Source organism: Gymnogyps californianus, unplaced genomic scaffold (genome assembly GCF_018139145.2).
Source record: "Gymnogyps californianus isolate 813 unplaced genomic scaffold, ASM1813914v2 HiC_scaffold_111, whole genome shotgun sequence".
NCBI classification, from domain to species: domain Eukaryota; kingdom Metazoa; phylum Chordata; class Aves; order Accipitriformes; family Cathartidae; genus Gymnogyps; species Gymnogyps californianus.
Genome location: NW_026113992.1, coordinates 120,858 through 146,171, shown reverse-complemented (window position 1 = coordinate 146,171; position 25,314 = coordinate 120,858). Strand labels below are relative to the sequence as shown.

Sequence of the window (25,314 nt, the reverse complement as noted above, 5' to 3'; positions counted from 1 at the left end):
AACGATTTAAAAGTATAAAGCACTGCGCGGTATTCAGCAGTAATGATACTCAGGGCAAAAATATCTGTTTCTGGTATGAGCAAAAAACCAAGTTCCTAGAATATCAGCAAATGTGCAAACTTAGAGCAAGTCAATTAATCTGCAACAGTGCCCATCTTTGGGGACAAAAAAATGAGAATTACCAAAAAATAACTGACACGCTCAAGTTCTTACACTACCTGACTTAACAGTAACTTATTTGTATATCCCTACCCAGCATTATTGCTTCGTTAAGATTTAAAAGAATAACATAAGTTGGAAGACAATCAGTACTTGAGGTGCTCTACTTTGTTATAGAAGGAGAGAAAAGCTACAAGAAGGTGTGGTTTCTTGAAGTACACACACTATACTAAAGTTAACATTACAAGGGGCTCATAACCAGTAAGGCTACATTCTCATAGCCAGCTACTGCAAGAAGCAGCTATACCCACAACATGGTACCACTTTCTCCAGCATACTCTTCCCTCTGCAATTAAGATAACACCTTCTGGTCTGTTCCAACTTTCCAAGTTGTACTAAAGAATGTCAGATACAGAAAATTCAGGATATAGCCCCAGGTCTATATATGAACAAACAAGGACAATCTGTGCACATTCAAAGGAAATTAACACAATAGACACTTTAAATCCTTACTGAACACAGTATTACTTATAAAAAAGTTCTTCTTCCCAGTAGTCAGCTCCTACATCACCAGAAATCACGAAAGCATTACTGAAATGAGTCACAAATAATCCCTCAGACAAATTAAGTATTCAACCTAAAAAACCGGCAATTTTCATCAAAATAAGTACTGCAATTTGTCTCTGAAACGAAGCTTTGGGGAATGGGTGAACAGCAAGTCCCCCAATCAGCTTGATAGGACATTCAATCCAACAACAGTTTATATAGCAGATTGAGAAAAAACTTTGGTCAAAGATGACTCCCCCAAAATGAGGGTGCCTAGCAATGTATTAAACTAAAAGATATACATTTGGTAAATAATCTTAAATAATATTTTTAAGAACATTTGTCATCAGTTCATAATTTACATTTATGAAGTCGACAGGCAAATAATTAGTCAAGCTGTATTTCATATAAGTCAATAATGACTCTCTAAAGGATATTAGAATATGTACTAAAGCAAGAGTAACTTGCTTTAGAGCAAGAATAACAGATTTTTTCATTTCGCTAGCTCTTCTAACTCCAGTAATTTAGAAAACAGTCAAGTTACCTTAGTAAATTTCACTTCCATTTTTTCTTCCTGTTTAGCATGCTTCTAAAACTTAGGCCTCATTAACATCTTTTGATTGATGCACCACCCCACCAATAAACAGCTACACCTGGTGCATCTGTCATCACTCTTTCAGTATACTGAGCATCTACAAGTACAAGAAAAAGATGACATCTTCCAAACACATAGAAATTCCTAGCCTCTACAAAGCATGCAATGATTTTGTTATTTAGTTGCAGCCCAGAGCGCTGCAAACAGAGGTGTGGCCACTAGCAGGGGCAGTTTGTGGTGCAGGGCACCTGGAATGCTGCAGGGCTGCTTGCAGTTTGCACACAGAAAGGCTGACTCCTGATTAGGGAGATCCGGCTCACAGAGAGCAGCAGATAGTGACATGGTAGTTGTTGCAGCAGTTATTAACACGCCTGTGTGCAGAGGGGACAGGCACTTATGCTGAGGACTGCGTGGGGCTGCTTGGAGATTGTGCAGCAATGGTCTCAACATGAAGCAGGGCACACTCCCCAGCACTGACTGGTGATAATGCCCTTGGCACACTGGAGGCCTCGATCCAAACAGAGTTGGGCGGGGTGGGAGGATGACACTTCCCAGGTCTCGGGCTGCAGAGAGTCCCTGGGGCCTCTCTGTGGGACTGGGGCAGTGGTGGCATCTCCTATGAGAAATGTGCTCTGGTGGAGGTGCTGAGTCACCAGGTGAAGGAGATGCAGGAAGAGGTGAGCAGGCTGCAAATCATCAGGGAGGACGATGAGGAGATTGACAGGGTCTTTGCAGAAACTCTGCAGAGACAACAGCCTGAGCCACACACAGCAAGGAAGGAGGGACAGCTAGAGACCATGGTCAAACAGGTAGCTGAGGGTGGCTGTCAAGATGGAGAAGGCTGGAAGCTTGTGACTTCTGGCAAATGGAAGAAAGGCTCCTGCTCCACCTGCAGACCTGCAACTGCCCTGGGTATAGTGCCCTGGGCACTGGTGAGGACAAACAAGACCCTTCAGGGTATGCATCAGAGCCAGCTGAGCCCAAACCTTGTGTCTGCACAAAGGGAAAAAGGAAAGTGACAGTCATTGGAGACCCCCTCCCGTGGGGGACAGAGGCACCTATCTGCTGACCCAAACTGATGTCTCGGGACGTCTTTTGCTTGCCAGGGGCCAGGATCCGGGATGTTGCAAAGGGACTGCCAAGGCTTGTCTGGCCCTCAGACTATTACCCCTTCCTGCACTTCCATGTGGGCACCAATGTAACTGCCAGGGTAACCTGGAGTATTTCACAAGTGACTACAGAACTCTGGGGGTGAGGGTGAAGGGCATGGGGACCCAGGTGGTATTCTCCTCAATACTGCCAGTGAGGAGGAAAGGCTCAGGTAGAAGTGGACTCATCCAGTGGGTCAAGACCTGGCTGTGTGGCTGGTGTCACAGGCAGGGCTTTGGCTCCTATGGCCATGGGACCCTCTTTGAGGAGCGAGGGCTACTGAGCAAGGATGGGATACATCTGACAAAGTGGGGCAAGAGTGTTTTTGCAAACAGGCTTGCTAACCGAGTGAGGCGGGCTTTAAAGTAGGTATGCCAGGGGAGGGTTACCGTAACCTGAAGAGAAGTGAAGGCACAAGGGGCAGAACAAACATATCTGGGGACAGCATGACAGGGGAGGCTCTCACACTTGCCCCGTAAAAGCAGCACGACTTGGGCCCATCTCAAATGCCTGAACAGAAATGCGTGTAGCATGGGGAACAAGCAGGAGGAATTAGAAGTCCGTACACAGTTGCAGAGCTATGACCTCATTGGGATTATGGAGACGTGGTGGGATAGCTCTCCTGATTGGAGTGCTCCAATGGAGGGATACAGGCTCTTCAGGAAAGATAGGGTGGGCAGGCGAGGAGGAGGGGTTGAGCTCTACACAAAAGAGCGGCTTGAATGCATGGAGCTTTACTTTAGGACAGGTGACAAAGCAGTTGAAAGCTTGTGGGTAAGGATTAGAAGACAGACCGGCACAGGTGATGCTGTACTAGGTGTCTGCTACAGACCTCCTGATCAAGAAGAAGAGGTAGATGAAGCCTTCTTTAGGCAGCTGGAGAAAGCTTCACAGTCACAGGCCCTGGTACTCATGCGGGACTTTAACCACCCCAGTATCTGCTGGAAGGACAATACAGCAGGGTGCAAGCAATCCAGGAGACTTCTGGAGCGTATAGAAGACTATTTCTTGATGCGGGTGATCAGTGAACCGACTAGGGAAAATGCACTGTTGGACCTGCTACTCCCAAACAAGGAAGAACCGGTTGGTGGTGTGAAGGTCGAGGGCAGCCTTGGCCGCAGCGACCATGAGACTGTGGAGTTTAAGATCCTGAGAGGCATGATCAAGACAAACAGCAGAATTATAACCCTGGACTTCAGAAGAGCAGATTTTGGCCTGTTCAGAGACCAGCTTGGCAGGATCCCATGGGAAATTGCCCTGGAGGGCAAGGGCGCCCAGGAGAGCAGGTTGATCTTCAAGGACAAACTCCTCAGAGCACAAGAACGGTCCATTTGCAATGTGCAGGAAGTCGAGCAAGTGTGGCAGAGGCCAGCATGGATGAACAGGGAGCTCCTGACTGCGCTCAGACACAAAAAGGAAGTACACAGGAGGTAGAAGCAGGGCATGCTACTTGGAGGGATATAAAGACACTGCGTGCGCAAGTAGAAATGCAGTCAGGAAAGCCAAAGCTCAGCTGGAGTTGAACCTAGCAAGGGAGGTGAAGGGCAACAAGAAAGGTTTCTCTAAGTACATCAGTAGCAAAATGAAGTCTAAGGAGAGCACGAGCTCATTGTTCAATGGGCAGGGGACCTCGTGACAAGCGACAGGGAAAAGGCTGAGGTACTCGATGCCTTTTTTGCCTCATTTTTCACTGGTAAGGTCTGCTCTCAGGCCTCCCAGGTCCCTGAGCATCCTAGCAGAGTCTGGGGAGTGAAGCAGTAGCCACAGTAGAGGAAGAAAGAGTTAGGAATCATTTAACCCACTTGGACATACACAAGCCCATGGATCAGATGGCACGCATCTGAGGGTGCTGAAGGAGCTGGCCAATGTCACTGTGAGGCTGCTCTCTATCATCTTTGAAAGGTCATGGCAATTGGAGGAGGTTCCTCATGACTGGAAAAAGGCAGATGTCACACCCATCTTCAAGAAGGCCGGGAAGGAGGATCCAAGGAACTACAGGCCAGCCAGCCTCACCTCAGTCCCTGGAAAGGTTATGGAGCAAATGCTCTTAGAAGCCATTTCTAAACACGTGAAGGACAAGAAGGTGATTGAGAGCAGCCAAAATGGCTTTACCAAGGGCAAATCATGCCTTACCAACCTCATTGCTTTCTATGATGTGGTGACTGGTTCTGTTGACGAGGGGAGTGGATGTTGTATACCTTGACTGAAGAAAGGCTTTTGACACACTCTCTCACAGTCTCCTTATCACCAAATTGGTATGATATGGGCTGGATAAGTGGGCAATAAGGTGGGTGGAAAATTGGCAGGACCACTGGGCTCAAAGAGTTGTGATCAGTGGTGCAAAGTCCAGCTGGGGCCCGGTAACTAGTGGGGTCCCTCAGGGATCAGTACTGGAACCAATACTGTTTAATGTCTTCATTAACAACCTGGATGAGGGACAAAGTGCACTCTTGGCAAGTTTGCAGATGACACCAAATTGGGGGGAGCAGTCAATGTGCTGGAGGGCAGGGCTGACTTTCAGAGGGACCTGGACAGGCTGGAGAAACGGGCTGACAGAAACCTCATGAAGTTCAACAAAAACAAATGCCAAGTCCTGCACCTGGGCTGGAATAACCCAATAACTCTGGAATAACAGAAAAGGACCTGGGGTCCTGGTGGACAACAAGTTGAATGTGCGCCAACAGTGTGCCCTTGCAGCAAAGGAGGCCAACAGCATCCTGAGCTGTATTAGTAACAGTGCAGCCAGCAGTTCCAGGGAAGTGATCCTTTCCCTCTCTTGTCTTGGCACTTGTGAGGCCTTATCTGGAGTAGTGTCCACTTTTGGTCTCCCCAGTACAAGAAAGACATGGGCATACTGGAGCAAGCCCAGTTCCTTTGTGTGCCTGGACATGGCTTCCAGGAGGATTTGCTCCCCAACCTTCCCAGATTCTGAGGTGAGTTTGACCAGTCTTTATCTCCTTGGATTCTCCTTCTTGAAGATGGGTGTGATGTTTGCCTTTTGCAAGTCATCAGGAACCCTCAGGGTCATCTCGTCTGGTTCCATGGACTTGTGTATGTCCAGTTGGCTGAAGTGCTCCCTAACTCAGTCTTCCTCTACTGTGAGTAATACTTCCCTGCCCCAGAGTCTGCCACTAGGCTCAGGGATCTGGGAGACCTGAGGGCCAACCTTACCTGTAAAAAACTGAGGCAAGGCAGGCACTGAGTTCCTTAGTCTTTTTTGATGTCCTTAGCTATTAGATTCCGTGCTCCGGTGAGCAGTGGGCACATGTTTTCCTTAGCCTTTCTTTTGCTGATGCTGTACTTATAGAAGCCCTTCTTGTTGCCCTTTACATTTCTTGCTAGTTCCAACTCCAGCCAAGCTTTGGCTTTCCTAACTAAATCCTTGCATGCGTCTCCATATTCCTCCTGGGTAGCCATTCCCTGCTCCCACCTTCTGTGTACTTCCTTTTTGTCTTTGAGCTCAGTCAGGAATCCCCTGTTCACCTATGCTGGCCTTCTGCCACGCTTGCTCAACTTCTTGCATGTCCGAGTGGATTATTCTTGTGCTTTGAGGAGGTTGTCTTTTTGAGGATCAACCAGCCCTCCTGAGCCCTTTGCCCTTTAGGACAGTCTCTCATAGTATCCTGCCAAGCAGGTCCCTTAACAAGCCAAAATCTGCTCTCCTGAAGTCCAGGGTTGTAATTTTGCTATGTGTCTTGCTCACTTCTTTCAGGATCTTCAACTTCATCCTCATCGTGGCTGCTGCCAAGGGTGCCATTGACCTTTATGTCCCCAACCTGTTCTTTGTTTGTGAGTGACAGGTCCAACATCTTCCCCTAGTTGGCTTGTTATCTCCATCAAGAGCTTGTATTCAACACACTCCAAAAAATTCCTGGATCGTTTTTTGTCCTTTCATGTTGCCTTTCCATCAGATATTGGTGTGGTTGAGGTCCCTCATGAGTACCAGGGCCTGTGATCGTGTGGGCTTTTTCCAGTTGCGTAAAGAAGGCTTCCTCTACTTCCTCTTGATCAGGTGGTCTATAGCAGACATCTCCCCAGTGTCGTGGTTTAACCCCGGCTGGCAACTAAGCACCACACAGCCGCTCGCTCACTCCCCACCCAGTGGGATGGGGGGAGAATCAGAAGGGTAAAAGTGAGAAAACTCGTGGGTTGTGATAAAGACAGTTTAATAGGTAAAGCAAAAACTGCGCGCACAAGCAAAAAGCAAAATAAGGAATTCACTCGCTACTTCCCATCAGCAGGCAGGTGTTTAGCCATTTCCAGGAAAGCAGGGCTCCATCGTGCATAACAGTTCCTTGGGAAGATATACCCCTGTCCTGGTTTCAGCTGGGACAGAGTTAATTTTCTTCCTAGTAGCTGGTATAGTGCAGTGTTTTGGATTTAGTATGAGAATAATGTTGATAACACACTGATGTTTTTTAGTTGTCGCTAAGTAGTGTTTATACTAAGTCAAAGATTTTTCAGCTTCTCATGCCCAGCCAGCAGGAAGGCTGGAGGGGCACAAGAACTTGGGAGGGGACACAGCCAGGACAGCTGACCCAAACTGGCCAAAGGGATATTCCATACCATATGACATCATGCCCAGTATATAAACTGGGGGAGTTGGCCGGGAGGGGCGGATCGCTGCTCGGGAACTGACTGGGCATCGGTCGGCGAGTGGTGAGCAATTGCATTGTGCATCACTTGTTTTGTATATTCTAATTCTTTTAGTATTATTATTGTCATTTTATTATTATTATTATCATCATTATCATTATTTTTCTTCCTTTCTGTCCTATTAAACTGTCTTTATCTCAACCCACGAGTTTTTGGTTTTTTTCTCGATTCTCTCCCCCATCCCACTGGGGGGGGGGAGTGAGCAAGCGGCTGCGTGGTGCTTAGTTGCCGGCTGGGGTTAAACCACGACAACCCCATAACTCCGAATGTCCCCCCCTTCCTCCTTCTTCCCCCAGCTTTTATTGCTGAGCGTGACATCATATGGTATGGAATATCCCTTTGGTCAGTTGGGGTCAGCTGTCCCGGCTGTGTCCCCTCCCAACTTCTTGTACACCCCCAGCCTACTCGCTGGCAGGGTGGTGTGAGAAGCAGAAAAGGCCTTGACGCTGTGGAAACACTGCTCAGCAATAACTAAAACATCCCTGTGTTATCAACGCTGTTTTCATCACAAATCCAAAACATAGCCCCATACAGGCTACTATGAAGAAATTTTACTCTATCCCAGCCAAAACCAGTACACCCAGGCATCACCTGTGTTGGTCTGTTCTCTGATTTGTACTCACATTCTCTTGACTGGCTCCTCCCCCGCTCCAGGGCAAAGCTGTGTGTGTTTGAGCTACTTCTTTGCACAGAGCACAACCCCTCCCTGCCTCTTGTCCAGCCTGTCCTTTCTGAAGAGCTTCATCCATCCATGGCTGCACTTCATTTATGTGACCTATCCCCCACATCTCTGTAATCCCAATGAGAACAGAGCCCTGCAACCGTGCCCAGAATATTGATTTCTCTTGGTTTTGTCATGTGTCCCCCCCCTCCACGCTGCATGCATTTATGTGCAGGCACTTGAGACGGGCTCCCACTTGTGCTGCTTTCACAGGGAAAGTGAAGGCCTACCTGTCCCCTGGGTACTTTCTCCATGCCCCTGTTCCTTTATTTCTCTTCAGGCTTTGGTCATCATGACCTGTCAGACCTGGTTCAAAGTCCTCCCCCCCAAGTTGGCAAAGATGCCCCGCTTTGTCAGGTGGTTCTTGTTCCTTCTCAGCAGTCCTCATCAATCAATTAGGATCCCATGGACACTAGCTGTGCAGCCAGGTGTTAACCTATAGGATGCATCTGCTCCTACTGGAGCCTTTTCCCTTCACCTGCAGTATTGAGAAGAACACCTGGGCTCCCATGTGCTTCACCCTTGTTCCCAGACCTCTGTTGTCACTCGTGATTTGCAGTGTTACCAGCATCCACAGAAATGAGCAGTAAGGGGTAATAGGTCAAAGGACTGGATGAGCCTTGGCAGCCTCTCTGTAGTATCCTGTATCTGGGCCTCCAGCAAGCAACAAACTTCCTGTGACAGATCCTTTCCTACAAGAAGACAGAACCAGGCTCTTCACAGTGGTGCATGATGGGAGGATGAGAGGCAATGGGCATAAGCTGAAACAAGAGAGGCTCTGACTGAATATAAGGAGAAAACTTTTTCACAATGAAGTCAATCAAGCAGTAGAGCAGGTTGCCCAGAGGGGTTGTGCAATCTCTGTCTTTGGATATTTTCAAGACCTGACTGGATAAAGCCCTGAGCAACCTGGTCTGAATTCAGTGTTGACCCTGCTTTGAGCAGGATGTTGGACTAGGGCCCTTCTGAGGTCCCTTCCAACCCAAATTATTCTATGATCCTATGTCTGGTCAGCAGATGGGTCCCCTGCAGAAGGGAGACTCCAACTGCAGTCACCCAATGTTCCCTCTTGGTGCTAATGCACAGTTCTATTGGGTGTACCATGGTGTCGTGGTTTAACCCCAGCTAGCAACTAAGCACCTCGCAGCCGCTCACCCCCCCCCAAGGTTTTGGTAGCCAGGGGTGGGACTGCAGGGGTGGCTTCTGTGAGAAGAGGCCAGGGGCTGCCCTGTGCCAGACACAGACGGTTCCAGCCGGCTCCACAACGGACCCACCGCAGGCCGGAGCTGAGCCAATCAGCGAAGCTGGTGGCGCCTCTATGAAAGCACGTTTAAGAAAGGGCAAACCGCCGCATGGCAGAGAGAGGAGTGAGGAAAAAAGTGTGAGAAACATCCCTGTGATCACCAAGGGCAGAGAAGGAGGGGGAGGAGGTGCTCTGGGTGCCAGAGCAGATATTCCACTGCAGCCCATGGAAGAGACCGCAGTGGAGCAGGTATTTCCCTGCAGCCCGTGGAGAGGAGCCGCAGTGGAGCAGGTATTTCCCTGCAGCCCGTGGAGAGGAGCCACGCTGGAGCAGGGGAAAAGTGCGAGGAGGAAGGAGTGGCAGAGACAAAGTGTTATTAACTGACCGCAACCCCCAAATCCCCATATGCCTGCACCGCTCAGGGGGGTGGGGAGGTGGGTGTAGAGGGGTCAGGAATGAAGGAGTGAAGTTGAGCCTGGGTGGGGTGGGGGAAAGATGTTGTTTTAATTTTTGTCTTTGTTTCTCACCATCCAACTCTATTTTGATTGGCAAGAAAATTAAATCTAATTTTTCCCCAAGTTGAGTCTGTTTTGCCCGTGACGGTAATTGGTAAGTGATTTCCCTGTCCTTATCTCGACCCACGAGCTTTTTCATCTTATTTTCTCCCCCTGTCCTGTTGAGGAGGAGGAGTGAGAGAGCGGCTGGGTGGGCATCTGGCAGCCAGCCAAGGTCAACCTACCACAACAGTTCGGGCCCAGCTGGCTCTGAAGCCTCCCTCAGAGCTGGTTTCTCCTCTTTGGCTACCAAGGTACTCTACCGGTTCTGTAAATTCAGATCTGCAGGTAGAGAAGGAGCCTTTCTCCTGCTGCCAGAAGTCACAAGCTTCCAGCTCTACCACCTCCCCCCCCCCCTCCCCCCCCCCCCCCCCCCCCCCCCCCCCCCCCCCCCACGGGCACGTCCATCCTGCTCTCATTCAAGCATAACCGCTAGCCATCCCTCCTTCCTTGCATCATGTGGCTCAGGCTCTCGCCTCTATAGAGTCTCTGTGAAGACCCTGTCCATCTCCTGCTCATCCTCCTCGATGCTACACAGCCTGCTCCCCTCCTCCCATAGCTCCTTCACCTGCTGACTCAGTGCCTTGACCAGAGCATGTCTCTCACAGGTGATGCCACCATCACCCCCAATCCCAGGGAGAGGCCTCAGGCACTCCCTGCAGCCCCGGACCTGGGCAGCTTCATCCACCCTCCAGGGCTCTGTGTCTGGGTCAAGCTCTCTGATGTACCAGGGGTACTTGCTCCACCCAGTGCTGGGGACCGAGCCCTGTGGCACGTCACTGCCATTGTCACACAGCTTTAAGCAGTCCCTATACTCTCTCTGGAGCAGTTTCTGGGCCTCCTTTGTGCCCCCTGCTGTGCCAGCTGCCAAGTCTCTTAGCTGTGCTCTGCAAACTTGCTTAGTGGTTAAATAGGTGCTCCCCTGTAGCAGATAAGTTTAGTCTGACCAACTTTGCTGTTGTTTTAGTCTATCTATTAGGGAGCTAGTTATCTGGCTCTTTTGGTCTTTGTTACTGAATTGGTCCTCCAGGGATACACTTTGAGGTGTGCTTTGACAGCAAGTTTACTGCTTGACAAAATACACAATATCAGCAGCTTTGACATATGTAGTATGGCAATGAAGAAATTTTTCTGATAGTCATGATGGTATACGTATCATCATGACTGCCGAATGAAATGGCGGTACCTTCTGTATCTCCATTAGGTGGTTATACATCAGTCCAGTAACTTGCATAGAAAATATTGCATACATTGGACTCCTAGTCTAGACAATCAAGGATTAAGCTCTTAGGTGCTTTGAAATTTTGCTTGTCACTTGCTGTGCCTGTGAATTAAGGCATATTAGCGCGAATATTTTTATCAACTATTTTTTCCTTAGCAAAAACTAAGGACGTTTAAATATTTGCCTTTTCTTGCATGATTTGAATATTTTCATTCCTGTCCAGCCCAGACAGTAGTAATCAAGCAACTTGGGAAGAGAATAAGTACTTCAAAGTATTTCTAAAAAGAAGAAATAAAAAAATGTTAGCTGAAGTTTGAGACTGATATCTATATTTAGTAGTCTTCCAAAGTATTTTGCTCTGTAGCACTTTCCAAATGGACTAGTTCCCACTCATATATATGGCCGCCAAAGAATAATTATAATGACATGGTATCAGGAATTAGCTAAGGTTCTGGGAGAAGTATAGCTGGACTACAGTAGCGTTGTTCATTGGGTAATTAGCATCGCTGCCAGAGCTACTTAACTCTACTGGAAATGACATTGCACTAATACAACTATATTGTTCTATTTCCAGCACTAACTTGGGGTGTCTGTACTGTACTCCGTTGTGTGGTGGAGATGGGCTATATATTTTTTTATTCTTGCTTGCACCTTATTTTTTTCTTTTGTGCAAGGAAGGCCTTCCTCAGATTAGATGGCAGTCTGGCATCATCTTTACAACATATGACCTTATATGTTGCTTGCCTGCCTTAGTTTTGTTTTCTATTCTGACATCTTTTAGAATTTATTGATGTTTCTTTAATTTCTTTATTGTATGGCTCTTTGCATGTTAGTAATATGAGCTACTTAAGTATTTATTGTCTTTCCTCTTACCCCTCAGGCCCTTCTCATTTCAAGGTTCTCTTTCCTAAGAAATAAGATGGAGTCTATTGGATCTCTTTCCTGTAAATATCTATGCTGTATACTTGCACATAATATTTTTCTTTTGCTTCTGAATGTATGCTGGTTAATTTATTTGTTGATAATTTGTTCTGTATTCTTACCAATGAGTTTGCAGTAGTGGTTTGGGCTGAAATCTTGGAAGCATTTTTGCATGACTCGCTTAAGCAAACTTCCATGGTAACTGAATATTATCCTGAACTGCATGCTGCTACAGCTTTAAGTTTAGGTATTGTTAAAGGCTTGTTTCTTATGAAGACTGATAATAAGCTTCTGTTGCAGTGAAAATAAGGGTATAGCTCCTCTAAACGTTTCAAAGGAAAGCAGAGGTAATGTGACAGTAAAATAGCTCATAATGTTTCAAATTATCAAGGGCAAGCCCAGCAGAGGGCCACCAAGATGGTCAGGGGGCTGGAGCACATGACGTGCAACGAGAGGCTGAGAGCTGGGTTTGTTCAGCGTTCAGAAGAGAAGGTGCCAGGAGACGTTATTTCTGTCTGCAACTACCTGACCAGAGGATACAGAGCCTCAGCCCCATTGTCATTGTCCAGGGGTGACACCATCAAGATGGTGTCAAGATGGTGACGGTTGGACTCGATGATCTTAAGGGTCTTTTCCAACCTAAATGATTCTATGATTCTAAGATGAGTCAATGGGAGAGGCTCTCTGGATCACCTCACAGACCGGGGGGGGGGTACCGCCTAGGGAATATGGGATGCAGGGGAAGAGCATTTTGGGATCACACAAGACTTATTATGGGATGCTTAGGGGAGGAAGCAAAGGCAGGGGAAGGGAGGGATCTAGGTGGTTTGGGGAAAAACAAGCATGGGAAAACAGAGGGATAAAAGGGGCCGGTCACAGGTAAACAGATGGTCGGTCAGTGTGCTTGTCTGGCCATACCCTGCACCTGATCAGCACAGTCTGTCCTGTCTTCTCATTAAAATCCATTTTAACTCTTTTCCTGGATGAGTGAACTCTCTATTCTGTGTGTACATGTGTGCATGGAGGCCTAAATGCTAGCAACTAGAGTCAGACCACGGGTCATAGGGCCCATGTGTCTGGGGTGCCAGCAACTGGAGCGAGTGAGGGTACGCATGTTGGTGCGTGACCACCTAACTAGCTGGCGAGTGGGTTAAGTGGCTTGGGAGCCAGGTGTGCATGTGTGCCCCTGGGGATGAGACAACCGGAGGAGTTGGCTATTGGAGGGACCAGCGTGTTCAGGCCAACTGCTGGAGAGACCGTAGAGTCTGGGGGTTGACTAAGAGACCCCTTTATACACATGTCTGTGCGTGAGGCAACTGGGGAGAGTGAGGATGCAGCTACTGGATGGACTGAGTGTCTATGCCCAGTTATTGGAGAGATCCACAGCACGTGTATCTGTGTTGGTGTGTGTTAAGGGAGGTCTGTACCAGCAGCTGGAGTAGGGCTACGGGCCTCGGGGCTCATATGTCCAGGTACCAGCGACTGGGGAGACCAGGGATCCAGGGGCCAGCTACTGTGTAGACTGAGTGTCTAAGCCCAGCTACTGGAGGGATCCACATGGCATATATGTATATATTTCCTACTAACAGACCTTCATCCTGATCAGTCAGAGAGGGGAACAGGACAAGGCCATTGGTGTTGGTTGGGTTTGTGTGAATGCTGAGTGTTTCTGCCTGTGTTGATCTGTGTGACCAGCTGTGTGTGCATGTATGCATGTTGTATATGTGTGAGGCCTACTGGGAATACAGGCTCAGTCTCACTACTGGTTGGACCTGGGGGTATGGAGCTGCGGCAGCCTCGCCTCCATTGGACTACCAGATTCAGCAACCCCTAACGCACACAGGTTTAGGAAATGTCAAAAGCCTTTAGGTAGGCTATATTGGCCCATGACAAGTGTCCACAAGCTCAAAGGCTAAACAGTTTTTGCTTATGGTTTCAACACTGAAGGGCACCTGACCTCGGTGCCAGGGAAGGTTATGGAGCAGATCATCTTGAGCGCCATCACACGGCACGTACAGGACAACCAGGTGATCAGGCCCAGTCAGCATGGGTTTATGAAAGGCAGGTCCTGCTTGACTAACCTGATCTCCTTCTATGACAAGATGACCTGCTTTTAGTGGATGAGGGAGAGGCTGTGGATGTTGTTTACCTGGACTTTAGTAAAGCCTTTGACACCGTTTCCCACAGCATTCTCCTGGAGAAATTGGCTGCTCATGGCTTGGATGGGCATACTCTTCTCTGGGTAAAAAACTGGCTGGATGGCCAGGCCCAAAGAGTCATGGTGAATGGAGTTAAATCCGGTTGGCGGCCGGTCACAAGTGGTGTTCCCCAGGGCTCAGTATTGGGGCCAGTTCTGTTTAATATCTTTATCAATGATCTGGACGAGGGGTGGAGTGCACCCTCAGTAAGTTTGCAGATGACACCAAGTTGGGCGGGAGTGTTGATCTGCTTGAGGGTAGGAAGGCTCTACAGAGGGATCTGGACAGGCTGGATCGATGGGCTGAGGCCAATTGTATAAGATTCAACAAGGCTAAGTGCCGGGTCCTGCACTTGGGTCACAACAACCCCATGCAATGTTACAGGCTTGGGGAAGAGTGGCTGGAAAGCTGCCCGGCGGAAAAGGACCTGGGCCTGGAGGTGTTGGTCGACAGCCAGCTGAATATGAGCCGGCAGTGTGCCCAGGTGGCCAAGAAGGCCAAGAGCATCCTGGCTTGTATCAGAAATAGTGTGGCCAGCAGGACTAGGGAAGTGATTGTCCCCCTGTACTCGGCACTGGTGAGGCCACCCCTCGAGTACTGTGTTCAGTTTTGGGCCCCTCACTACAAGAAAGACATTGAGGTGCTGGAGAGTGTCCAAAGAAGAGCAACAAAGCTGGTGAAGGGTCTAGAGAACAAGTCCTATGAGGAGCGGCTGAGGGGACTGGGGTTGTTTAGTCTGGAGAAAAGGAGGCTGAGGGGAGACCTTATCACTCTCTACAACTACCTGAAAGGAGGTTGTAACGAGGTGGGTGTCGGTCTCTTCTCCCAAGTAATGAGAGGAAACGGCCTCAAGTTGCACCAGGGGAGGTTTAGATTGGATATTAGGAAAAATGTCTTCACTGAAAGGGTTGTCAAGCATTGGAACAGGCTGCCCAGGGAAGTGGTGGAGTCACCATCCCTGGAGGTATTTAAAAGACCTGTAGATGTGGCGCTTAGGGACATGGCTTAGTGGTGGACTTGGCAGTGTTAGGTTTACAGTTGGACTCGATGATCTTAAGGGTCCTTTCCAACCTAAATGGTTCTATGATTCTAAGGCAAAACTGGATGAATCAAGGCTTGGGATACAGTAGCTGAAGGGAACATTTTAGGATTCTCGGAGCTTTAAACATAAATATGAACCATATCTGGAGCACTATATGCAATGTTAAGCTTTAAAACACATTTATACCAGATCCATTTCCTGAAGTACAGTTATCTCAACTCTCACCAAATTGAAAATTAAATAAAAGGGAATTCAGGGGCTGACTATACGAGGGAAATTATCATCTTTACATGAATTGTAGTGGTTAAGATGTGCTCTCTTAATGTGTTCACAGTTCCAGGAGACCCACTATATCCTCAAGCAACGCTACTTATGACAGATGTTCCAACTCCCATATAGGCTGCTCTATCAAAAAGCATTTATCTCTAGATCCATTGTGCAGTCAAAAATAGATTCTTGTCCTATTGTTTTCTATTTGGCATTCATGATTGATTCCCCCTAGTTCGCCCATTCTCCTTGCTGCTGGGATTTCTTGCAAAAAACAGATTCTAATAATAACAGAGAATCATAAAATGGTTTGGGTTGGAAGGGACCTTTAAAGGTCATCTAGTTCCAACCCCCCCTGCCATGGGCAGGGACATCTTTCACTAGATCAGGTCGCTCAAAGCCCCATCCAACCTGACCTTGAACACTTCCAGGGATGGGGCATCCACAACTTCTCTGGGCAACCTGTTCCAGGGTCTCACCACCCTCACAGTAAAGAATTTCTTCCTTATATGTCCAATCCAAATCTACCCTCTCTCCGTTTAAAACCGCTGCCCCTTGTCCTATCACTACAGGCCCTGGTGAAAAGTCTCTCTTCATCTTTCTTATAAGCCCCCTTTAAGTATTGAAAGGCCACAATAAGGTCTCCCCGGAGCCTTCTCTTCTCCAGGCTGAACAAGCCCAACTCTCTCAGCCTGTCCTCATAGGAGAGGTGTTCCAGCCCTCTGATCATTTTCGTGGCCCTCCTCTGGACCCGCTCGAGCAGGTCCGTGTCTTTCTTGTGCTGAGGACCCCAGAGCTGGACGCAGTACTCCAGGTGGGGTCTCACGAGAGCAGAGTAGAGGGGCAGAATCACCTCCCTCGACCTGCTGGCCACGCTTCTTTTGATGCAGCCCAGGATACGGTTGGCTTTCTGGGCTGTGAGCACACGTTGCCAGCTCATGTCCAGTTTTTCGTCCACCAAGTCCTTCTCCGCAGGGCTGCTCTCAATCCATTCATCCCCCAGTCTGTATTGATGCTGGGGATTGCCCCGACCCAGGTGCAGGACCTCGCACTTGGCCTTGTTGAACTTCATGAGATTTGCATGGGCCCACTCCTCAAGCCTGTCCAGGTCCCTCTGGATAGCATCCCTTCCCTCAAGCACCACTCAGCTTGGTGTCATCTGCAAACTTGCTGAGGGTGCACAGAATCCCACTGTCTATGTCATTGATGAAGATATTCAACAGTAGTGGTCCCAATACGGATCCCTGAGGAACACCACTTGTTACCGGTTTCCACTTGGACATTGAGCCATTGACTGTAACTCTCTGGATGCGACCATCCAGCCAGTTCCTTATCCATCTAACAGTCCATCCATCAAACCGATATCTCTCCAATTTAGAGAGAAGGATGTTGTGGGGGACTGTGTCAAAGGCCTTACAGAAGTCCAGGTAGATGACATCCATAGCTCTTCCCTTGTCCACCGATGCAGTCACTCCATCATAGAAGGCCACCAGATTAGTCTGGCACGATTTGCCCTTGGTGAAGCCATGAAGCTCTCAACCTGTGTACTGCTGTTTTTCAAAGACAGCTCTGTGCAAACAATCCATTTTTTTACGTAGAGGGCAACCCCCCCCACCACCTTTTCTTCCTTGCCTGTCCCTCCTCAACAGTTTATAGCCATCAATTGCAGTGCTCCAGTCGTGTGATTCATCCCACCAAGTTTCAGTGATAGTGACAAGATCATAGGTTTCCAGCTGCACAGTGGCTTCCAGCTCCTCCTGCTTGTTACCCATGCTGCGTGCATTGGTATAGAGACACTTCAGTTGGACTGTCGACTGTCTCACCTTTTTGGCGGAACCTTTTTGGAGGATTGGGGGGCATTCCTCACTACTCTGGTAGGTGCGCTCATCCACCCTGTTGCTTGTGAGTACACAAGTGTCACGGCTTTGAACCCCACCCCCCAAGTTCGTTGGTTTAAAGCGTGATTCACTAAGAAGTCAGCCAATCTGCCAGCAAAAATTCTCCTTCCTCTTCTAGATAGGTGGATCCCATCTCTCCCCAATAGGCCGTATTCATCGAAGAACATCCCGTGATCATAGAAGCCAAAGCCCTGGTGATGACACCAGCCACCAAGCCAGGTGTTGATCTGCATGATGCATCGACTTCTGCCTGCACCCCTATCCCTGACTTGCAAGACACTTGGGCCCCTGTCCCCTTCACTTGTGCCCCCAGGGCTCTGAAGTCCTGCTTGATCTTGCCCAGGCTATGCTTTACTGTGTGCCCACATGGAAAGGAAGTAGGGGATAGTAGTCTGCGCTTTTAACCAGTTGTGGCAGTCTCTCTGTGACATCATGGATCTTGGCTCCTGGCAAGCAGCAAACTTCCCTTGACTGTATATCAGGCCAACAGATGGGTGCCTCGGTGCCTCTCAGCAGAGAGTCGCCCACTACTAGCACTCGTTGCTTCCTTTTGTGGCTTTTAGTGTGTGCAACTGGTGCGGTTTCTCCCTGTGAGTCTTGCTCATTGGCTTCATCCACTGCCAAGACTTTGTATCTGTTGCTGGTTGGTACATACGAGGAAATGGGGGGGAAGTGATATCCTGCTGCCACGAGTTACCAGAGACCATTGGTGAAACACTGGAACAGGTTGCCCGGAGAGGTGGTAGATGCCCCATCCCTGGAAACATTCAAGGTCAGGTTGGACGGGGCTCTGAGCAACCTGATCTAGTTGAAGATGTCCCTGCTCATTGCAGGGGGGTTGGACTAGATGACCTTTAAAGGTCCCTTCCAACCCAAACCATTCTATGATTCTATGGCGCCTCCTTCTCCAAGGTGCTGTCTGTTTGCTGTTGAAGCTCTTTGTCTGGTAGTCCTTGGAGGTCAGTGCCATGGAGCCCTAATATTTCTTCTTGCAACGCCTCAAATAGTACTCTGTTTCTTGTTCCCCCTCCCTAATACAGCATAACCTTCTGACTTCCTCCTGCAGTTCCTCCATCCGCTGCCTGAGTGACTCCACCAGAGTGCACCTTGCACAGGTGGAGCTTGCACCCTCCTCCACCCAGGAGTGTGGGGTACAGACTTTACAGCCCTCCACCTAGACAGCAGCTTCCCTGATAGGAAGCTCTGTCTGGGTGGCTGCCTCCACTCGTCCCAGGATAGCCTGGCTAGATAGATGGGCTCCCAGCTGCTGCAGAGCACAGCCCTCACCTAGTCTCTGCCACCATGCTTCCGAGGATCTCAAAGTACTGCCTAATAAGCCCTTCTAATTCCCTGGAGACCTCAAGCTGCTGGGTACGCTTGCACGGCCAACAGCTAGCTGGGGCGACCATCGGGGCTGCAGCCTAAGCCTGCGGGTGAGCAGAGCAGGCAGCAGCCCGACAACTGGTAGAGTGCGCCGCCCTTCTCGCGCGAACTGCCGCGCCACTCCCCTCAGGGGCCGCTCCCTGTTTGCACGCCCTGGTCGCTGGCGCTCCCTAGGGGCCGGTTATATGCGGCTTCCCGCGGTTTGAACTGGCCGCGGGGACCGCCGGCACCGCCCAACTCTCGCCCGCCCCTCTCGCGAGACCTGTCGCCTGCCAGCCGGTCCCTCCACACACACAACCCAAGGGTGCCGGGGCCCCCCGGGGACCTCACAAGCCTCGCACTCTTCTCAGCACGCGGCAACAACTGCTGCTGCCACTGCTAGCGGCGGCTTCCCATGTTTTGAACTGGCCGCGGGAACCGCCGGCATCCACATCTTTAACATCCATCAGTCTCTTACAAATATTAATTACAGCAAAGGTTTAGCTTCCTGAGGTGAAACAAACTTGATATTGCTGGATGAGAAATACTTCAGGTTGCTTGTCGTCAGTGTTTTTCACCATTTACACGCAGAGACAAAGTCCTCAATGAAAGCAGAGCCCAAATAGAAAGGGACCGACATTTTAAAACCATGCATTTATATTGCTTGGCACTAGAAACACTTCTAACAAAACTCTGCGCAAATTGAAGTCCTGCCATCAATTACATGTTCTCAAAGATTTGGGGTTAACTTTTTATTTCTTAAAAGCTTAGACTTCTTGGGTTGATGTTGAGATGACTGGATAGATCAGAATGACAGGTCATTCCCTTATTTTAAGGGGGATAATTTTCTTTCTGTTGTGCCAGCAACTGGACCAAGTGGGGGTCGGAGTGCAACAGGAGTGAGGAACACGGGTCAGAGGGCCCGTGTGTCTTTTTACACTCCAGATGATATAATTCTCATGGAGAGCAGGATCTGGCTTGTATCTTTCCAACTCTTGCCATTACTCTTACCCTTTTTCTTAATTATCTGTAGTTTTAACATTTGGGATAATTATATTAGTTGGCAGTTTTCTCTTTTTAGTGGACTAAATTCATAATAACAACTTCTTATATTTGTAATTGTACTGGGTTTGGCTGGGATAGAGTTAATTTTCTTCATAGTAGCCTGTATGGGGCTATGTTTTGGATCTGTGCTGGAAACAGTGTTGATAACACAGGGATGTTTTAGTTATTGCTGAGCAGTGCTTACACAGAGTCAAGGCCTTTTCTGCTTCTCACACCGCCCTGCCAGCGAGTAGGCTGGGGGTGTACAAGAAGTTGGGAGGGGACACAGCCGGGACAGCTGACCCCAACTGACCAAAGGGATATTCCATACCATATGACGTCATGCTCAGCAATAAAATCTGGGGGAAGAAGGAGGAAGGGGGGGACGTTTGGAGTGATGGCGTTTGTCTTCCCAAGTAACCGTTACGCATGATGGAGCCCTGCTTTCTTGGAGATGGCTGAACACCTGCCTGCCGATGGGAAATAGTGAATGAGTTCCTTATTTTGCTTTGCTTATGTGCGCAGCTTTTGCTTTCCCTATTAAACTGTCTTTATCTCAACCCACGAGTTTTCTTATTTTTACCCTTCCAATTCTCTCCCCCATCCCACCGGGGGGGAGTCTGCGAGCGGCTGTGTGGTGCTTAGTTGCCGGCCGGGGTTAAACCACGACGGTAACGCTTAAGAATTCTTATTAGAATGTTGTGGGGGACCGTGTCAAAGGCCTTACAGAAGTCCAGGTAGATGACATCCGTAGCTCTTCCCTTGTCCACCGAAGCAGTCACTCCATCGCAGAAGGCCACCAGATTAGTCTGGCATGATTTGCCCTTGGTTACCGGTCACGGAGGTGAGGCTGACTGGTTGGAAGTTCCCAGGGCCCTCCTTTTTACCCTTTTTAAAAAGGGGTGTGATGTTTACCTTTTCTCCAGTCACTCGGGACTTCGCCTGACTGCCATGAGTTTTCAAATATGATGGAGAGTGGCTTGGCAACTACATCAGCCAATTCCCTCAAGAGCCTGGGATGCATCTCGTCGCGTCCCGTGGACTTGTGTACATTCAGGTTCCTCAGGTGGTCTCAAACCTGATCTTCTCCTACGATGGGTGGGACTTCATTCCCCCAGTGCCTGCCTTGAGATTCAGGGACTCGAGAGATGTGGGAAGAGCCAGGGAAAGCTGAGGCAAAAATATTGTTGAGTACCTCTGCCTTCTCCATGTCAGTTGTCACCAGATCCCCTGTCCTATTTATCAGGGGGGTACAATTTCTTTTGTCTTCCTTTTCTGGCCAACATACCTGTAGAACCCCTTCTTATTATTCTTCACATCCCTTGCCAAATTCAGCTCCAGCTGTGCCTTAGCTTTCCTGATCCCATCCCTACATATCTGGGCAGCGTCTCTATATTCTTTCCAGGATGCGTGCCCCTGCTTCCACTGCCTATGCATTTCCCTCTTGTGTTTCAGTTTGACCAGGAGGTCCTTACTCAGCCATGCTGGTCTCCTGCCTTCCTTGCTCAATTTCTTGCACATGGGAATCGATAGTTCTTGGGCTCTAAGAAAAACATCCTTGAAGAGCTGCCAGCTCTGTTCAGCTCCTTTATCCCTGAGGGCAGCTTCCCAGGGGGTCCCATTCACTAATTCCTTAAACAACTGAAAGTTTGCTCTCCTAAAATTCAGCGTCTTGACTTCACTCTTTGCCCGGCCCATATCCCTCAAGACCGTGAATTCCACCAGGGCCCCCAATACTTGCTACTTTGTTCTCGAGCTTCAACTATATAAATAATTATGTATACACATAGACACACATATATATCAACTTGCTGGTGGTAGTGTTCCTCTCCTTAAAGCAAGCTGTCTATAAAAGGGTAGCCAATTTTGAACCTATTTTAAAGAAGTGGTAGAGATGATGTTGAAAATTATAGATCAGTGATGAAATAATCACTGTTTAAGTTACCTTGCAATAGTTTTAAACAAATTACCTCCTTAGATCCTTAGGGTCTCTGAATATGTTACACACCTGTATGCTAAGTTTGGAAAGCAGAATGCCTTAGCTAATAATATATTCCAATTGCATCCGTTCACAGAATTACAGAATCATTTAGGTTGGAAGGGACTTCTTGAGATCACCTAGTCCAACCTCCCTGCTCAAGCAGCATCAGCTAGAATGGGTTGCCCAGGACTGTGTCACATCAGGTTTTGAATATCTCCAAGGATGGAGACTCCACCACCTCTCTGGGCAACCTTTTCCAGCGTTCAACCAGTTTTAGCTGCTAACTAAATGATTTGTTAACTCAGTTTAAGATTTATTTTAATCTACATGGTACAAACTAATCTCGACTCTCTCAGTCCCACTGACATAAAGCTGGTCATGAAAGAAAACTGTTTGAAGATATAGGCCTGTATAAGCAATAAAATTAAAGTGATAGATGCAAGATAAGGCCCCTACTTTCATAACTTGCACATACCTTGTACAATCCAATGCCAGGATCTATAAGAAACAAGTGAGCTGATGTAGATGGCTGATTCGGTGATCTGCTACTTGCTGCTCTTTTGACTTTGTTTTTACAGTTGGAAACAGCACAGGGATTGACCTCTCCACCCTGATTTGTCACAGAAGTGGTAGGAGCTTCAGATTCAGAGCGTATCAAAAGCTGAACTATGTCATTTAGTCCAACATCGTAGTCAAATAAAGTGTGTCCATCTTCCAGCTGTCAAGAAAAAAACAGTATATTGGTAAAGTTCCACCTTGATATTAGTATGTAGCCCTCCTCTTAGAGAGGATAATTTAAAAAAACAGATATTTGCTTCAAAGTTGAAGACACACGAGACATGTATTTCAGGTAAATCTATAAAATCAAGTATCTTGAGTGAATTCAACAGCAACTCATCAAGCACAGTGGACTCATGATTTCTGCCCAATGACATCTCTTAAATACATGCATCTTTACAGACTCAAGATGTTTTAATCATGGGACTGTGTCCTGGTTTCGGGTAGGACAGAGTTAATTTTCTTCCTAGTAGCTGGTATAGTGCTGTGTTTTGGATTTAGTAGGAAAAGAATGTTGATAACACACTGATGTTTTTAGTTGTTGCTAAGTAGTGTTTATACTAAGTCAAGGATTTTTCAGCTTCTCATGCCCAGCCAGCAAGAAGGCTGGAGGGGGCACAAGAAGCTGGGAGGGGACACCGCCAGGACAGCTGACCCAAACTGGCCAAAGAGCTATTCCATACCATATGACATCATGCCCAGTATATAAACTGGGGGAGCTGGCTGGGAGGGGCGGATTGCTGCTCGGGAACTAACTGGGCATCGGTCAGCGAGTGGTGAGCAATTGCATTGTGCACCACTTGCTTTGTATAGTTTAATTCTTTTAGTATTGCTATTGTCATATTATTATTATCATTATCATTGTTTTTCATTCCTTTCTGTCCTATTAAACTGTCTTTATCTCAACTCACGAGGTTTTTTTTTCCTGATTCTCTCCCCCATCCCAGGGGTGGGGGGGCAGTGAGCGACGAGATGCGTGGTGCTTAGCTGCCGGCTGGGGTTAAACCACGACAGACTGGAATTTAAAGTACCACAGGTATTTTCTACTCAGATCACAGGTAGAAACTGCATTGACTCTTATAACATTATGGAATAAATATGGGTAAACATGATTTTAAAATAATATTTAATAATGATTGTATTGTATATATTATAGTGATTATATAACTTGTACTTTCCTGATCTTATCTAAAAAGAACTGTTTACTTCTTCTTTAGTATTGACCTGTCGAAACATATGGAAGACAGGGAGGTGATTAGAGACAGCCAACATGGCTTCACCAAGGGCAAATCATGCCAGACTAATCTGGTGGCCTTCTGCGATGGAGTGACTGCTTCGGTGGACAAGGGAAGAGCTACGGATGTCATCTACCTGGACTTCTGTAAGGCCTTTGACACGGTCCCCCACAACATTCTAATAAGAATCCTTAAGCGTTACCGTCGTGGTTTAACCCCGGCCGGCAACTAAGCACCACACAGCCGCTCGCAGACTCCCCCCGGTGGGATGGGGGAGAGAATTGGAAGGGTAAAAATAAGAAAACTCGTGGGTTGAGATAAAGACAGTTTAATAGGGAAAGCAAAAGCTGCGCACATAAGCAAAGCAAAATAAGGAACTCATTCACTATTTCCCATCGGCAGGCAGGTGTTCAGCCATCTCCAAGAAAGCAGGGCTCCATCATGCGTAACGGTTACTTGGGAAGACAAACGCCATCACTCCAAACGTCCCCCCCTTCCTCCTTCTTCCCCCAGATTTTATTGCTGAGCATGACGTCATATGGTATGGAATATCCCTTTGGTCAGTTGGGGTCAGCTGTCCCGGCTGTGTCCCCTCCCAACTTCTTGTACACCCCCAGCCTACTCGCTGGCAGGGCGGTGTGAGAAGCAGAAAAGGCCTTGACTCTGTGTAAGCACTGCTCAGCAATAACTAAAACATCCCTGTGTTATCAACACTGTTTTCACCACAAATCCAAAACATAGCCCCATACAGGCTACTATGAAGAAAATTAACTCTATCCCAGCCAAACCCAGTACAATTACAAATATAAGAAGTTGTTATTATGAATTTAGTCCACTAAAAAGAGAAAACTGCCAACTAATATAATTATCCCAAATGTTAAAACTACAGATAATTAAGAAAAAGGGTAAGAGTAATGGCAAGAGTTGGAAAGATACAAGCCAGATCCTGCTCTCCATGAGAATTATATCATCTGGAGTGTAAAAAGACACACGGGCCCTCTGACCCGTGTTCCTCACTCCTGTTGCACTCCGACCCCCACTTGGTCCAGTTGCTGGCACAACAGAAAGAAAATTATCCCCCTTAAAATAAGGGAATGACCTGTCATTCTGATCTATCCAGTCATCTCAACATCAACCCAAGAAGTCTAAGCTTTTAAGAAATAAAAAGTTAACCCCAAATCTTTGAGAACATGTAATTGATGGCAGGACTTCAATTTGCGCAGAGTTTTGTTAGAAGTGTTTCTAGTGCCAAGCAATATAAATGCATGGTTTTAAAATGTCGGTCCCTTTCTATTTGGGCTCTGCTTTCATTGAGGACTTTGTCTCTGCGTGTAAATGGTGAAAAACACTGACGACAAGCAACCTGAAGTATTTCTCATCCAGCAATATCAAGTTTGTTTCACCTCAGGAAGCTAAACCTTTGCTGTAATTAATATTTGTAAGAGACTGATGGATGTTAAAGATGTGGATGCCGGCGGTTCCCGCGGCCAGTTCAAAACATGGGAAGCCGCCGCTAGCAGTGGCAGCAGCAGTTGTTGCCGCGTGCTGAGAAGAGTGCGAGGCTTGTGAGGTCCCCGGGGGGCCCCGGCACCCTTGGGTTGTGTGTGTGGAGGGACCGGCTGGCAGGCGACAGGTCTCGCGAGAGGGGCGGGCGAGAGTTGGGCGGTGCCGGCGGTCCCCGCGGCCAGTTCAAACCGCGGGAAGCCGCATATAACCGGCCCCTAGGGAGCGCCAGCGACCAGGGCGTGCAAACAGGGAGCGGCCCCTGAGGGGAGTGGCGCGGCAGTTCGCGCGAGAAGGGCGGCGCACTCTACCAGTTGTCGGGCTGCTGCCTGCTCTGCTCACCCGCAGGCTTAGGCTGCAGCCCCGATGGTCGCCCCAGCTAGCTGTTGGCCGTGCAAGCGTACCCAGCAGCTTGAGGTCTCCAGGGAATTAGAAGGGCTTATTAGGCAGTACTTTGAGA

At 48.1% G+C, this 25,314-nt stretch overlaps 1 protein-coding gene across 1 annotated transcript in view; it reads right to left on the bottom strand.

Annotated features, from left to right (window-relative positions):
- The window catches only part of LOC127027963 (E3 ubiquitin-protein ligase UHRF2-like), a gene marked incomplete at its 3' end in the record, with an annotated part of 98,908 nt that overhangs the window by 37,696 nt on the left and 35,898 nt on the right, over positions 1–25,314 (bottom strand). Inside the window, exon 2 of the mRNA XM_050913806.1 lies at positions 22,034–22,276. Within this exon, the coding sequence (XP_050769763.1) occupies positions 22,034–22,276 (243 nt within the window). The remainder of the gene's footprint in view (positions 1–22,033; positions 22,277–25,314) is intronic.